The sequence below is a fragment of the Balaenoptera ricei genome, chromosome 10 (assembly GCF_028023285.1).
Source record: "Balaenoptera ricei isolate mBalRic1 chromosome 10, mBalRic1.hap2, whole genome shotgun sequence".
NCBI lineage: Eukaryota > Metazoa > Chordata > Mammalia > Artiodactyla > Balaenopteridae > Balaenoptera > Balaenoptera ricei.
The window spans coordinates 15,313,868-15,330,306 of record NC_082648.1 but is presented as its reverse complement, the minus strand read 5'-3'; the positions used below and the strand labels follow the sequence as shown (position 1 = coordinate 15,330,306).

At 34.8% G+C, this 16,439-nt stretch overlaps 1 protein-coding gene across 3 annotated transcripts in view; it reads right to left on the bottom strand.

Annotated features, from left to right (window-relative positions):
- Nucleotides 1-16,439, bottom strand: part of PIK3C2G (phosphatidylinositol-4-phosphate 3-kinase catalytic subunit type 2 gamma) — a 358,923-nt gene that overhangs the window by 6,498 nt on the left and 335,986 nt on the right. For all 3 annotated transcript variants that reach the window (XM_059934511.1, XM_059934512.1, XM_059934513.1), the window contains one exon: nt 3,192-3,317. In XM_059934511.1, coding sequence (XP_059790494.1) covers nt 3,192-3,317 — 126 coding nt within the window. The remainder of the gene's footprint in view (nt 1-3,191; nt 3,318-16,439) is intronic.

The window sequence follows — 16,439 nt, the reverse complement described above, 5'->3', positions numbered from 1 at the left end:
CACATCTGACAAAGGACTATTATCCAAAGTATATAAAGAATCTCAAAAGTCAACAGTAAAAATGAGTAAAAATGCAAACTATCTAATTAGAAAATGAACAAAGACACAAAGAGACATTTCATGAAAGAGGGTATGCAGATGGTAAATAAGCACATGAAAAAAATTCAGCATCATTAGCTACTAGATAAATGCAAATTAAAACCACAATGAGCTATCACTCTATACCTTTCAAAAGAACTAAAATTAAATATAGTGATAACACTAAATGCTGGCAAAGATGTAGAGAAATTGGCACAAACATTGCTGGTGAGAGTGTAAAATGGTATAGAAAAGGAGTTTGACAGTCTCTTGAAAAACTATGTATGGCATTACCATATACCATATACCCCAGTAATTACATCTTGAGCGTTTGCTTATGTTTACACAAAAACCTATATATCAATGTGCACAGCAGCTTTGTGTGTAATAGCCCCAAGCCAGAAATAACCCAGATGTCCTTAAATTGGTAAACAGTTAAAGAAACTGTCATACCTCCATGCCATGACTACTACTTAGCAGTGAAAATGAACAAACTATTGATACATGCAGCTACTTGGATGGATCTCTAGGGAACTATGGTAAGTGAAAATGTAACAAACTGTATGATTCCATTTACATAACATTTGAAATGACAAGGTTATAGAGATAGAGAATAGATTAATACTTGCCAGGGTTTGGGGATGGGGCGTTAGAGGGAGAAGAGTGTCTGCGGCTATAATAGGGTAGCACCAGGAATCACTGTGATGTAATGTTCTGTACCTTGACTGTGGGGGTGATCACACAAACCTACACGCGTGACATAGATGCACAGAACTAAACATGCACACATATACATAAGAACACATATAAAACTGGAGAAATCAGAATAAGGTCAGTGGATCGTATCAATGTCAATTTCCTGGTAGTGATATTGTCAGCAGTCAGGCAAAGTGTTACCATTGCAGGAAAGTGGTTAAAGGGTATTTGAATTCTCTATATATTATTTCTTCCAACTGCTTGTGAATCTACAATTACCTCAAAACAAAAATTTTTTTGAAAAAGTATATAAGGATGATATTGGTTCAGAGACAACTCAGGAAAATTACTGAGTCAAATTTGAAAGGCTGTGAATGCCACACTTGGGATTTTGGATATTATTCAGTAGGCAGTAAGGAACATTTGAAAAAAGTTAAGTAGGAGAATAATAAATATGAGTAGTTTTTGACACCTTAGATAGAAATATGAATGATTTAATTGAAAAACACAAGATAGGAGGCTGATAGGAGGCTATTATATTAGCGAAAGTTGCAAGGCCTTCAAACAAAGAAGTAGCGATGGGACACAGAGGAGAAGATGGATTGAAGAGGCAGGTGGCTGCACAAGTAGAACTGACAAAACTTGGGGATTAACTGGACTTGTGAGTGAGGGAGAGGGTGATGTCATTAGAAAGTTTCTTCCGAGGAGATGGCAAACAGAGTAGGAAAGCCTGGTTTAAAAGTGCGTAGGAGGCATCCTAAAGGGGCTCTTTAAAAATCAGGTAGAAGTATAGGTTTAAAGCTTGGGAGATAAGCCAGGGTTTGAGGAATAAATTCAGATGCAACCTTCAAGTGATAAATGAAAATTTATCAACAAATGAAAATTTGTAGATACATAAGATGCTTTTGAGTGTATATATCAAGAGATGAGGGTAGGTCATGGAACTCCAGCAAATAAATATTTTCAGAGGAAGAATGGCAATGAAGGAAAATGAGAGCGTGGTTAGAGAAGATAGAAGGGAATTAAGAAAAGGTAGAACTCAATGAAGTAAGTCAGAAAGAGAAAAACAAATACTGTATAATATTGCTTATATGTGGAATCTAGAGAAATGGTACAGATGAACTTATTTGCAAAGCAGAAATAGAGACACTGATGTAGAGGACAAATGCATGGACACCAAGGGGGGTAAGGACAGGTGGGATGAACTGGGAGATTGGGACTGACATGTATACACTACTATGTATAAAATAGATAACTAATGAGAACCCACTGTATAACACAGGGAACTCTACTAAATGCTCTGTGGTGACCTAAATGGGAAAGAAATCCAAAAAAGAGGGGATATATGTAATACCTATAGCTGATTCACTTTGCTGTACAGCAGAAACTAACACAACATTGTAAAGCAACTATACTCCAATAAAAATTAATTATGTTGATTAAAAAAAGAGAAAAGGTAGAACTTAAGAAGCAGAAGGGAGGTGTAAAGAAAGAGGAAGCAGTTAACAGTGCTGCCGTCTAACTGTTCTGGGGAGGAGAGCCTGATGGCTCATTGGATTGAGCAATTAGGAGTCTTTTGATGCCATTTGAATAAAACAGCATCAGTCAAGGTCAGAATCCACATCGCAGAGGATTAAAGGGTGAGAAGGAAGTGATGAACCGAGAGCAGGAAATGTGTTAATTTTGCAAAAGTTTGGAGGTGATAGCGAGGGAAAGAAAATTTGGATGCTTTAGAAAGGCTGACTTGAAGGGTTTATTTTGTTTTGTTTTTTTAAGATTTCTGAGTTGAGGATCCAGTGGATGAGATAGCCTTAAGAAAAGGTGAGCAAATAATTAAGTGAGCAAGGTACAGAAGAGATGGGAAAGGATGGAATCAAGAGAATAAATGTAGGGTTTGCCTTAGAAAGAATTAGGAGATCAGATGTTCAAATCATATACTACAAATGAATTAGAGAGCTATATAAAATATAAATTAACTTCAATATAATTTGTACTTTGTACTTCCTTATTTTTTTCAGTGTTTCAAAAGAGATTTTGTAAAGTTTATTGCTATACACAGGTTAGACTATGATAAAGTTATTAGGTAAGGAAAACCAGGTAAAGAAAAACTTGTTAGAGAAAATGAGGTGGAGTCAGGGATAATGTTAGTAGGTGAAACAAATGCTGTAAAGTCTTGGGCTCTTGATGGAGACTAGCCACAATTTGAAAATTGGTTCATAAGCACTTTGAAAGCAGTATCTGTATTTTCCAGTTCCTATAGCATCAAGAACAGTGATCGGCAGACAGTGGCTATTTTGGGAAATGTCTTCCCTTTATGGAATAATGCTGCCAATTACTGTAAATTTTCCATATTTGGTCAAGCTGAAAAATGGCAAGAAAAATACAAAACGACTGGACAAGAGTTGACTCATACTTACAATTTCATTGTAAGTGGGGTCGGTACATTTTGGAACAGATTTTGTTTTCCTCCTCCGAACTTCACTGGGATACGGTAAAAGATAAAATTCAACATGTGCACTGGGTGTGGAGCCATCTGGGAGATGCTGCAAAGGAAAATGGTTATAAATATTAATGTGCATCACTATTAAAGAAAACAAGTACACAGCTACTAAATTTATCTAGACCAAAGGCAGGATCAAGATTTATTACAGTCACTGTTTATCAGAAAATAAGAGAACAATCAAAAGAAATACATCATTGCTCAAAAATAATCCCAAAATACAGTTTAAAAGAGCAAAACTGTCCATCTTAAATTAAGTGTTGTGTCAGAGAACTACATTTAAAAGTCCATTAAATGTGATTGGCTTTAGCTTTTTATAGTAAAAACTAAATTTGCATTTTTTTTATTGGAGTATAATTGCTTTACAATGTTGTGTTAGTTTCTGCTGTACAATGAAGTGAATCAGCTATATGTATACCTATATCCCCTCCCTCTTGGACCTCCCTCCCACCCTTCTAGGTCATCACAGAGCACCGAGCTAAGCTTCCTGTGCTTTATAGCATGTTCCCACTAGCTAAATTTGCATTTTTGACAGAAATGGTCAAGAGATGAATATAACCCACAGGCAGAGCCAGGAACTGAGTGCCTCAGGAGACTGTACACCACTTGAAAATAAATAATTCAAGATTAGCACATAAGATGTAGCATTTAATGATATGTAAATGCATATTATATAATATCACATTTTCAAACAGAAAAATATCAATTAGACCTACAAGTTTAACATACTTATAAGACTTTAAGAGTTATAATAATTTTATTATCTAAATTATCCTAAAATATATTGGATAATCCTTTTAAAATTGTGTCCTGTGGAGGTCCCAAAGTTGCCTAAGTTGCTGCCTGATGGGTAGATCAATGATGTCAAATGAGTAGATCTCTGGACCCCCTCTCTCTAGTTTATCCTAACACCCTTGCTCCCCCATCCTGGTTTCAGAATGTCTCTCTTCCTTTTCCACTTTTTTCTTATGGATATTTTTATTTCTTAATAAATTTGAAGAATGAGTACTCTGTTTTAAAAATTTGGAAACCACTGTACGTCAGAGAAATGGGTTCTATCTTTGTGACCAAATGGAGAACAAATTGTACTAAAAAACTATGCATATCTAGTTTGATAAAATGAGAAATGCTTGTGTAATTTATATTTAAGTGGAGATTTGAAAGTCACAATTGAGGAATTAAATGGTTCTCTTGGTGAATACATTCTAACTATTAAATCAGTAATTTCCAACAAATATTTTTATATTCTGAATCACAGCGCCATTCACATGTAAACATCCAGTGCCATCCCCAATGTCGTTAGCTTGAATTTTACATCTTTCTTTGGCATTCAAAAAAGCATACTGGAAAGTAAGAAAATGTGACATATATTATTATAGGACCAACTTTTATTCCGTTCTAATTTACATGGTAAAAATTATGTCATTAGGAAAATCTGGCTCTTTATTATTATTTGCAAATTAGATAAAATACATCTGGACACACCCACATGTCAAAACGCTAAGATTGTCAAACCTGCTGCTTTAGATGGTGCTCAAGGTATCCCTGTCCCACGCGAAACCCTCCCGCAGGAGGAGCTCTGAAATGTATCAATGGCACAATGGAATTTTCTGTGACACAGAAAAAAACATTGCTATTAATATTTGAGAGTTGATTTGTGTGTGTGTGTATGTGTGTGAGAAAAATGAAGGGAGAAAAGTGTTTTTGCTCTGTGTAATTGTCTCTCTTTTCTACCATTGGGCACTGGGCTTGAGGATACCATACCTATAATCATTGTATGTTTCATCTTAGTGGTTAGAATCATGGTTCTGGAAAAGGACTTTTTGGTTGCAATCTGGGCCTCCAAATTTCCCAGCTATGTGGCTTTTGGTAGATAACTTTTCTGTGGATCAGTTTCCTAACCTGTTACATGAGGATAAAGGTGATATCTGTCTCAAAGCATTCAAAAAATTAAATAAAATAAACCATGTAATGTGAGTATAGTGCCTGAAATAGAGTAAGATTCAATAAATGCTTGTTACTATTTTTATTTTCTATAAATTGAACAAGAATACACTACATGCATTGATTAGACAAGATATGCCTAATGTACTATGACATTTATGAGCAGGGTTTCTCAATCTTGGCACTAGTGGCACTAGGGGCCAAATGATTCTTTGTTGTAGGGGGCTGTTCTGTACATTGAGGATGTTTAACAGCATTACTGACTCTACCTACCAGACTGCGATAGCACCATCCTCCCAGCTGTGACACCAGAAAAGTCCCCAGCCATTGCTAAATGTCCCCTGGGGAGCAAAACTGACCCCAGTTGAGAACCACTGATGACTCCCAAATAAGAATCTGTAATTCATCCTTAGGATCCCAGCCTAGTGACCTGTAAAGAGTTCTACAGGTACCTTATACTCTAACCAAAATCTATCTTCTACCTTTCCTCACCACTCCAAAACAGATTTTTTCAACTTGTTAAAATTGCATTAAATGATACAATTTCATTTCTCCAGTGTCTCCCTTATCATTGATTTTCAAATCCAAGTATTTACCAAGATCAACATCCTCCCTTTTTGCCCTAGCTCATCTGCCACCACAGATCTTTATTTCCTAACTTATAATTAGATTTTAATTACTTTATGCCCCAGTCTTCCCACTTCATTCCTTCATTCATCGTGTATATCACTGTTGCATTTAACCTTCCTGTAAAGCAGCTTTTTTTTTTTTTTTAAATAAATTTATTTATTTATTTATTTTTGGCTGTGTTGGGTCTTCGTTTCTGTGCGAGGGCTTTCTCTAGTTGCGGCAAGTGGGGGCCACTCTTCATCGCGGTGCGCTGGCCTCTCATTATCGCGGCCTCTCCTGTTGCGGAGCACAGGCTCCAGACGCGCAGGCTCAGTAGTTGTGGCTCACGGGCCTAGTTGCTCCGCGGCATGTGGGATCCTCCCAGGCCAGGGATCGAACCCGTGTCGCCTGCATTGGCAGGCAGATTCTCAACCACTGCGCCACCAGGGAAGCCCTGTAAAGCAGCTTTGATCCTGTCACTTTCCTTCTCAAAACATTCAAGGAGTCTCCACTGCGGAATAAACTCCCAATCACAGAAGGGAAAAAGTATTTTGTATACCAGCCTTCACCAAGCATTTAGCAATTAAAGGTTTGGGCTTCTGTTTCCAATTAGTGTCTGACAAGATCCTTGAATATCCTGTTGTTTTCAGAATAATAGAACAATTTAAGTCAGGGATACATTCGATCTGAGCAGCTCACTTAGTCTGTCCTCCGCGGCTGTAAATGCAGACATGGATTTCTTTTTAAGAGAATCCTTTCTCCCCCTATAGCAGCTGTCTTATCAACATTTTTTTTTCCCCTCTTCTTACTGGCACTGTATCCTGATCCTTAACGATCTCATTTAATTTATTAAAGAGATCACTAGGTGTCTTTTCATCAATACATTTTACTGTTTGCCCTTATGTTTATGTGAATTAAATTTTATTTTAAAATGATTAAATAGCTCCTACTTGTCCATCTTACCCCAGAATTTTTACTCTGGTTGTGTTTTAGACCTTCACAAAGACTTGACACTTTGACTTGAAGAGTCATAAGGCTTGGGGTTACAGAGTTCTTAGTCTGAGGCTCAATCTAAACAATGAGAAGTTTCCTTGTGTCACCCAGAGGATGTTTTTATTCACGGTGGGTTGAAGTCAAGCAGCACTACCACTTTTTTTAGAATTCTGGCTAATATTTTTACTGTGCTCAGATGATGTGAAGTCATCCAAATTTGATTTTTTTTTTGCTCAGACTAGCTCAGACTTTTATATATTCTAGATTTCCTGTTAAAATGCTTATCATTTTCTATGTTTAAAAATGGTTTTATATATGTGTTAGCTTCCTTATGAGATGAGAAATTATTTAAAAGGAAAATCCATGTCTTGTTGTTCCATACCTCCCCTCCCCCCATATTTGCTTTGGGTTTTGCTCCATTGGTTACTGTACTCTACTACCTTAACCCCACCCTCATTTCTTTCTTCCTAAGCTTTCAGTATGTTTCTGAATCTCCAATTAAAAATTTTAAATCCTCACTTGAGATTGGGCTTTCCTTTACCTTATTCGTTTCTTTCTTTTCATAGCTATGTCTTCCTCACAGCATTCTTTTCTTTTATAGGAGTCCTGTCCCTAACACAGTACTTGGCATATAGTGAATACTCAATAAACAGTTACCAAATGACTGATTAAATGAGCTATATATTCATAGTGCCTAGCTCTTTGAAAGTACTTCGTAAGTATTTGCTGAATCATCATTTATAATGCAATATAAAAACCAGAAGTCTTCCTAACTTCCTAAGATTTAAGTAATTTCTCTTACCTATTGCAATATTTCTTATTGTGACCAAACAATAAAAAGCCCACTGCAGGGTAAAAAAGATGTATCTTGGGGTCTATTTCCAAAGTCTGTCCTCGGTGTTTACCCTGAACTTTAAGCTGTTTGAAGGCATCTCTCTGCTAGAGCTGATCTTCTCAAGCACATCATTGCATCAGGAATATATGTGTTAAGTTCTGTTTGTTATGTCCAATATCTTAATGCTCCACTTCAAAAACTTTGACTTTATCTCACCTCTCAGATCATGTTACACAATTAGATGCTTACTACCTTTTCTTACTCATTTTTTCTCCAACTGGAGCTAGACTGAATTTGTAACATAATTACTTGTACTCCTTCTCAGAACGAATCCTTGGTCACCATTTCTTCCACCTGGAGACTTGATCTGTAATTGCTGTCCTCTTCCTGAGACCGTGTTTACTCTTCTGTGATAGTCCTCTCCACCTCTCCAGACTTCTCCCACTAACTCATTAAAAATCTCCTTAACAATAAGCACAGTGGGTTATTTAAATCTCCTTCTAGGAGTTAATGATGACCTGACAATTTCTTGGGGGCTTAATATACGGTGAAGTGTGAACTAAAGTCATATTTTTGTGCTACATTCCTATGCCCTCTCTCAACCTCCTATAAGTTTTCCCCTCCATGTCCTGCTTTGTGGAGTACATGGAAGAAACAGAAAGAGGTACATTCAATTTAATTGGAGGAGTGCCTTATGGGGACCTTTGTGTGGAGGCAGGGAGCTGGACCCACATTAGCACCAAGCACTCCCTGCAGAGGAAATAAATATGTCTCATACATGTTTACTACTATACTATTTTTTTCACATATCCGTAGGTGCTTTTGTTCATACAATTTTATAATTTAAAAACACTACTGCATTTATAGTAGTTTTAAAAATTATTTTGTATTTCTTAAATTTATCAGATAGCAAAAGGACTTTAATGACATCTGAGAAATCAAATTTTTTTTCATTTGTTTTGTTTGTTTAAAGAGAGGTCCCTCTAGTTGAAAAGCCTTAGGATATTCTTAGCATTCACTGGTGGAAGAGACTTCTCTCTTAACTGAAGAATGAAATATAGGGGATTCTTAGCTAGATTATTATTTTAGGTTATAAACATTAAAATTATGTATATTAGTAAATATTCACAATGTTGACGTCTAAATAATATTGTTAATAATTAAATATACCAATTTTCTGCCTTCATTTCTTGCCTCAGATTGCACACAGCATTTCAAATGGTTTTCAATGCTACTTTTTTTTTTATGATCAATGAATGAAAGTATCTTGAAAATATGGTTAATTTATCAAAATTGAGAAAAAAAAAGTAAGCAGTAACATGTTGGTATAAAGACAAGGCAGAATATAAGTTGTTTGTAAAGTAAATAAAACCATCTCACATTGTAGGGTATGCCAGCAACTCTTTGGTATTTTCATATGAGTATATGAGAAATATATTTATTTTTCATACATAGTAATAATAGCTACCACATACTGAATATTTAATTTATTTAAAGCACTCTCTTAAAATAATCCTTGTGCCAGTATTGTCTTTATTTTATTTAAGAGGTTTTTCTATAAAGCCTATGCTCTTAACCACTACCCTATACAGACTCTCTACAAAGAATGCAAAGGAAACTGTCAGATTCAAATTAAGAGCACTTCTAGATCAAATTTTATCAGGAACGTGATGAAGGTACATGGTTTAAAAATATCAGACACTTTGGAAACGTCTGTAGATTAATTCAAAGTTTAATTGTATTTAATAGGTTATCTTTTTTATGAATAATTTATGAGAATTTTCCATCAAGTTTTTTTTAACTTAAATGTTTCCAATCATAGGATAATATAGCCTTTGGAAGAACTCAGCCGACAATGATTAAAATATAATGGGACTATCAAAACCTGAGGTCTATGCCAGAAACAAAACAACATAATAAAAAAGCATTTTCCTCATCTATGTGCCTGCCAAATTTCAGTTCTGAAACTGAGGCTAGCCATCATGAAGAGGGTCTTTTTATAAAATGACAATGTACAACAAAAGTACGGAAGTACAATAAAAGTGTTTCTGATATGTGGTTTGCTGTATGCTTCAGTTAAAGAAATGGTGGAATGGTCTTTCCAATCTTTCTGTGTGTTAATTCATATAGAATGGGATGATTTAAGGTATTCATGAATTCAATTAGGATGGTCTGCTTCATTTCACACCAATTTAAGCCTTTAATAGAACTTTTATCATCAATAGGTGATTTCCAATAATTTTTTTAAAAAATCAGCTCAAAAATCAAACTGCCATGTGTCTAGCACTTTGGATGGTCTGGGAGAGGACACAGAAAAGTGATCAAAATAGTTTCTGCTTTCCAATCCCACTACTGGGCATATACCCTGAGAAAACCATAGGTCAAAAAATGTCATGTACCACAATGTTCATTGCAGCTCTATTTACAATAGCCAGGACATGGAAGCAACCTAAATGTCCATTGACAGATGAATGGATAAAGAAGATGTGGCACATATATACAATGGAATATTACTCAGCCATAAAAAGAAATGAAATGGAGGTATTTGTAATGAGGTGGATGGAGTTAGAGTCTGTCATACAGAGTGAAGTAAGTCAGAAAGAGAAAAACAAATACAGTATGCTAACACATATATACGGAATCTAAGGAAAAAAAAAAAAAAGGCCATGAAGAACCTAGTGGCAAGACGGGAATAAAGACACAGACCTACTAGAGAATGGACTTGAGGATATGGGGAGGGGGTGGGGTGAGATGTGACAGGGTAAGAGAGTGTCATGGACATATATACACTACCAAATGTAAAATAGATAGCTAGTGGGAAGCAGCCGCATAGCACAGGAAGATCAGCTCGGTGCTTTGTGACCACCTAGAGGGGTGGGATGGGGAGGGTGGGAGGGAGGGAGATGCAAGAGGGAAGAGAAATGGGAACATATTGTATATGTATAACTGATTCACTTTGTTATAAAGCAGAAGCTAACACACCATTGTAAGGCAATTATAATTCAATAAAGATGTTTAAAAAAAAACAAAAACAAAAAAAAAATAGTTTCTGCTTTCAAAGAAATAACAAATTCTTTGGCATGATCATCTGGTGTTTTATATATATATATGTATATATATATATTTAAATTTTAATCCTCAACTTGATGTAGTTAACAACCAAACAGAAGTCACAGTCTAGTAGATAGAATTCCTTTTCTGACTCAATACATACAGATTGAATTGCTTCTAAAAGTCCAGAATTCTAATTATGGCTCCAGAATTTATCACTGAAATGTCTTGTTTGAAAAGTTTTTCCATTTCTTAATAACATGTAACAAGTAAGGCATTAAACCTCATTTATTTTTCACAGTCTACTCAATAGCAAACCCTGAAGAACTGTTTGTAAGTTAACTGGTAATTAAATTTTTTTTCTTTTTTCTTTTTCTTTTTCGTTTTTTTTACAATTGCACTGAACCACTCTAAATGATTGCAAATTTCCTAACCCTTAGCCTCTATCCGCAAGTGCTGAGAAAATTGTACAGATAAGAGACAGAATATGTTTTGTTAGAGATTGCTGAGGAATTGTGAAGAACAGATGAAATACTGGAAGATTAGCTTTATGATATTAAATTTGATAGTATGGGAAAAAGATGGATTACAAAAAGCAGAAACTAGTAATTGAGAGGTAAAATATGAGTTTTTTACCCATATACCTCATATATTTGTCTTGATCCTGTCCAACTAAACAGTTTTATCATGATTTAAATAAAGATATAGATATATGATGTACAGGTGTTAATAATCTGAGTGTTATGGCCAATATGCTGGAACAGATCATCAGGACTGAGTTATGAGGGGCTGGAAGGATGAACTATATCTAACAAAGTTGAAAACAATAGACTGAACGTCAGGTTCTTCTTTTGGGAAAACTCACTCTGCAAATCCAGGGTATGAAATTCTTGTTGCTTTCCTTCATTGGAATATGTATTTTTCTTTTGTTGCTGAACGGTATATTCCCTGGCTATAGAATTCTAAGTTGACAATTCTTTTCTTTCAACACTTTAATGATGTTCCACTGTCTTCTCACTTCAATTTTTTCTTGCCTACATTGTTTTATTGTTCTCCTATATGCCAAGTATTTTTCTCTAGCTGTTTCACTATTTTTTCTTTGTCCTTGGTTTTTAGCAGTTTGAGAACAATATATAAATTCATGCTTTACTTTGAGTTTTTCCTTTTGGTACTCACTAAGGTACTTAAATTTATAAATTTATGTCCTTCACTAAACTTTGGAAGTTTTTGGCCATTATTTCTTCAAATATTTTTCTGCCCCTATCTCTTTCTTCTGTCCTGGGAGTCCAGAAGACAAATGTGACCCAATGTTAGATCTTTGGGTATTTTCCCACAGACCCCTAAAATTCTATTCTTTTTTTCCAATCTTTTTTCTCCACGTTCTTTAAATTGGATCATTTCCCTTCATCTATCTTCCAGTTCACCAACCATTCCTCCCATCATCTCCATTCTTTTCTTGAGTCCCTCAAGCAAGATTTTAAATATTAGATATTTTATATTTCAGTCCTTAAAAGTATATTAGTACTTTTAAAATGAAGTTTATAATTAACTTTAATATAATTAATAGAACATGAAAATAACATAATACTAATATAACATTATATTAGTTTCAGGAGTACAACATAATGATTTGATTATGAAGTCTAGTTTACATCCATCACCACACAGAGTTCCAAATTTTTTTTCTTATGATGAGTACTTTTAAGATCTACTCTCACCAACTTTCAAATACACAACACAGTGTTGTTAACTATAGTCAGCCTGCTGTACACTATATCCTCGTGACTTATGTATTTTATAACTGATAGATTATACGTTTTGACCACCTTTACCCATTTCACACCTCCCCCGACCTCTGGCCGTCACCAATCTGTTCTCTGTATCTATGAGTTTGGTTTCATTTTGTCTAGATTCCACATACAAGTGAAATCTAGTGGTATTTGTCTTTCTCTGCCTGACTTATTTCACTAAGCATAATGCCCTTAAGGTCCATCCATCCATGATGTCACTAATGACAAGATTTTCTTCTTTTTATGGATGAATAATATTCCATTGTGGGTCTATACAACATTTTCTTTATTCATTCATCTTTTGATGGACACTTAGGTTGCTTCCACATTTTGGCTATAGCAAATAATGCTGCAATAAACATGGAGGTACACATACCATTTTGAATTAGTATTTTCATTTTCTTTGAATAAATACTCAGAAATAGAATTGCTGGATCATATGGTAGTTCTATTTTTAATTTCTTGAGGAACCTCCATACTATTTTCCATAATGGCAACACCAATTTACATTTCCACCAATAGTGTACAAGTGTTCCCTTTTCTCCACATCCTTGCCATCCTTGTTATTTCTTGTCTTTTTGATAACAGCCATTCTATATGTGAAGTGATATCTCACTGTGGTTTTGATTAGCATTTTCCTGATGATTAGTGATGTGGAACACCTTTTCATGTACCTGTTGGCCATCTGGATGTTTTCTTTGGAAAAATGTCTTTTCAGATCATCTGTCCAGTTTTTAATTGGCTTGTTTGGTTTCTTTGCTGAGTTGTATGATGTCTTTGTATATTTTGGATATTAGTCCTTTACTAGATATATGATTTGTTAATACTTTCTCCCATTCAGTAAGCTGCCTTTTCATTTTGTTGATGGTTTTCTTTGTTGTGCAGAAGCTTTGTAGATTGATATAGTCCCAGTTTTTTATTTTTGCTTTTGTTGCCTTTATATTTGGTGTCAAATCCAAAAATCATCACTAAGCTCAATGTCAGGGATCCTTTTTCCTATGTTTCTTTTAGGAGTTTTATGGTTTCAAGTCTTATATCCAAGTCCTTAATCCATTTTGACTTCATATTTGTGTATGGTATAAGATAGTGGTCCAGTTCCTTTTTTTTAGCATGTGGCTGTCCAGTTTTCCCAGCACCATTTATTGAAGAGACTGTTTTTCCCCATTGTATATTTTTGGCTCATTTGCAATAAATTTGTTCTTTCTCAAGATTGCTTTGGCTATTTGTCCTCTTTTGTGGTTCCATACAAATTTTAGGATTGTAGGTTCTGTTTCTCTGGAAATGCCATTGGAATATTGATAGGGATTGATTCAATATTGATTCAATACTGATTGAATCTGCAGATTGCTTTGGGTAGTATGGACATTTAAACAATGTTAATTCTTCCAATCCATGAGTAGGGAATATCTTTCCATTTACTTTTGTTTCTTCAATTTATGTTGGTGTCTTATGGCTTTCTGTGTACAGGTCTTTCACCTCCTTGGTTAAATTTATTCCTAGGTATTTAATTCTTCTAAATGCAGTTATAAGTGGAATTGTTTTCTTAATTCCTCTTTCTGATTGTTCACTATTAGTGTATAGAAACGCAAGTGATTTTTATATATAGGTATTCTCTGCTTTTTTGGAAGTTTGCTTTAGGCCACTTTGCTTTTAAGAAAGACTTACATTAGCACCTGTTTTTGCTAATTGAACAAAATCTGAAGAGGATTTTCACTTCTACAAGTAACGGTGAAAAGCAAAAACAGTGTTCAGCGTTTCTTGGGGGGCAGCAAGCTGTTATAGAGGTAGCATGAACCCTAAGCAGTGAGAGTGGCACTGCTAAGCGCTTTTCCCAAGTGCTACACTCAGCATCTCAGCCTCAAGCCGCCATAGCTTTGACCTGTGTCTGTGAGCATGTGTGCTTTATCTCGATTTATTCTGTGAATTTGTTAGCAAGATGTGGCCTAAGGTAATTGCTTCTTCATTTTTGCCATTTTGGCTTACTAAAGATTTTATAGGAATGCTCTATTTTTGGATATCGAGGGAAACGTATTGATTTTGTATCTTGCAATTTTACTGAATTCATTTATTAATTCTAATAGTTTTTTGTGAAGTCTTTAGGGTTTTCTATATGTAATATCATGTCACCTATAAATAGGGACAGTTTTACATCTTCCTTTCCAATTTGGATGCCTTTAATATCTTTTTCTTGCCTAATTGAATAAAAGTGGTGAGAGTGGGTATCCTTGTTGCTGATCTTTGAGGAAAAGCTTTCAAGTTTTTACCATTGAGTATGATGTTAGCTGTGAGCTTGTCATACATGTCCTTTATTATGTTGAGGTACACTCCCTCTATATCCTCCCTGTTGAGAGTGTTATCATGAATGGATGTTGAGTTTTGTCAAATGTCTTTTCTGCATCTTTTGGGATGCTCATATGACCTTTAGCCTTCATTTTGTTAATGTGATCTATCACATTGATTGTTTTCTGGATGCTGAACCCTTCTTTCACCTCTGGAATAAATCCCAGTTGATCATGGTGTATGACTTTTTTAACGTATTGTTGAATTCAGTTTACTAATACTTTGTTGAGGATTGCTGCATTTATGTTCACAAGGGATACTGACTTGTAATTTTCTTTTCTTGTAGTGTTCTTGTCTAGTTTTGGTATCAAGGTAATGCTGGTCTCATGAAATGAGTTCAGAAGTGTTCTCACCTCTTCCATTTTTTGTAAGAGTTTGAGAAGGATTGATAGTAATTGGTGCTAATGTTTGGTAAAATTCACCTGTGAAACTTTCTAGTCCTGGTGTTTTCTTTGTTGGGAGGTTTTTAATTACTTATGCGATCTCCTTACTTGTTAGTGGTCTGTTAAGATATTCTGTTTCTTCATGATTCAGTCTTGGTAGGTTGTATGTTTCTAGAAATTTATTCATTTCCTCTACGTTGTTCAATTTGTTGGTGTATAATTTTCATAATTTCTGATTATGCATTTCTTTGGTATCACTTTTAATATCTCTTCTTTCATTTCTGATTTTATTTGAGTCTCTCTTTTTTTTAGTCTAGCCAAACGTTTGTCAGTTTTATTTATCTTTTCAAAAAACCAGCTCTTAGTTTCATTGATCGTTTCTATTATTTTCTCCTTTTTATTTATCTCTGATTTGATCTTTGTTATTTCTTCCTTTCTGCTAACTTTGGGTTTAGTTTGTTCTTCTTTTTCTAGTTTGTTGAGATGTAGAGTTAGGTTGTTCATTTGAGATCTTCTTTTTAAAAAATATTTTATACCATTGTGGCTGGAAGAGATTTTTGGTATGAATTCTATCTTCTTAAATTTGCTGAGGTTTTTTTTTTGTGTGTGAAATATAATATGTTCTATCCTGGATTATGTTCTGTGTCTGCTTGAAAAGAATGTGTATTCTGCTGCTGTTGGATGGAATATTCTGTATATATATGTCTGTTAGGTATATTTGACCTAAAGTATGGTTTAAACCCAAGATTTTCATATTGATTTTCTTTCTGGATGATCTATGCATTGTTGTACGTGGGGTATTGAAGTCCATACTATTATTATATTGTTGTCTATTTCTCCCTTCAGATCTGTTAGTATTTGCTTAATATATTTTAGTGTCCCAATGTTGGATGTGTATATATTTATATTTCTTATATCTTCTTGATGAATTGATCCCTTTATCATTATATAATGAATTTGTCTCTTGTTACCATTTTTTGGCTTAAAGTCTATTTTGTCTGATAAAACTACCTCGCTCTCTTTTGGTTTACAATTACACGGAATATCCTCTTTTATCACTTTACTTTGAGATTATGTGTGTCCTTAAAGCTGAAAGTGTCTTATAGGTGGCATATAGTTGGATCATTGTTTGTTTTTCTTTTTTATCCAACCAGCCATTCTATGTCTTTTGATTGGATAATTCAATCAATTTTCATGAAGAGTAATTACTGACAGGTAAG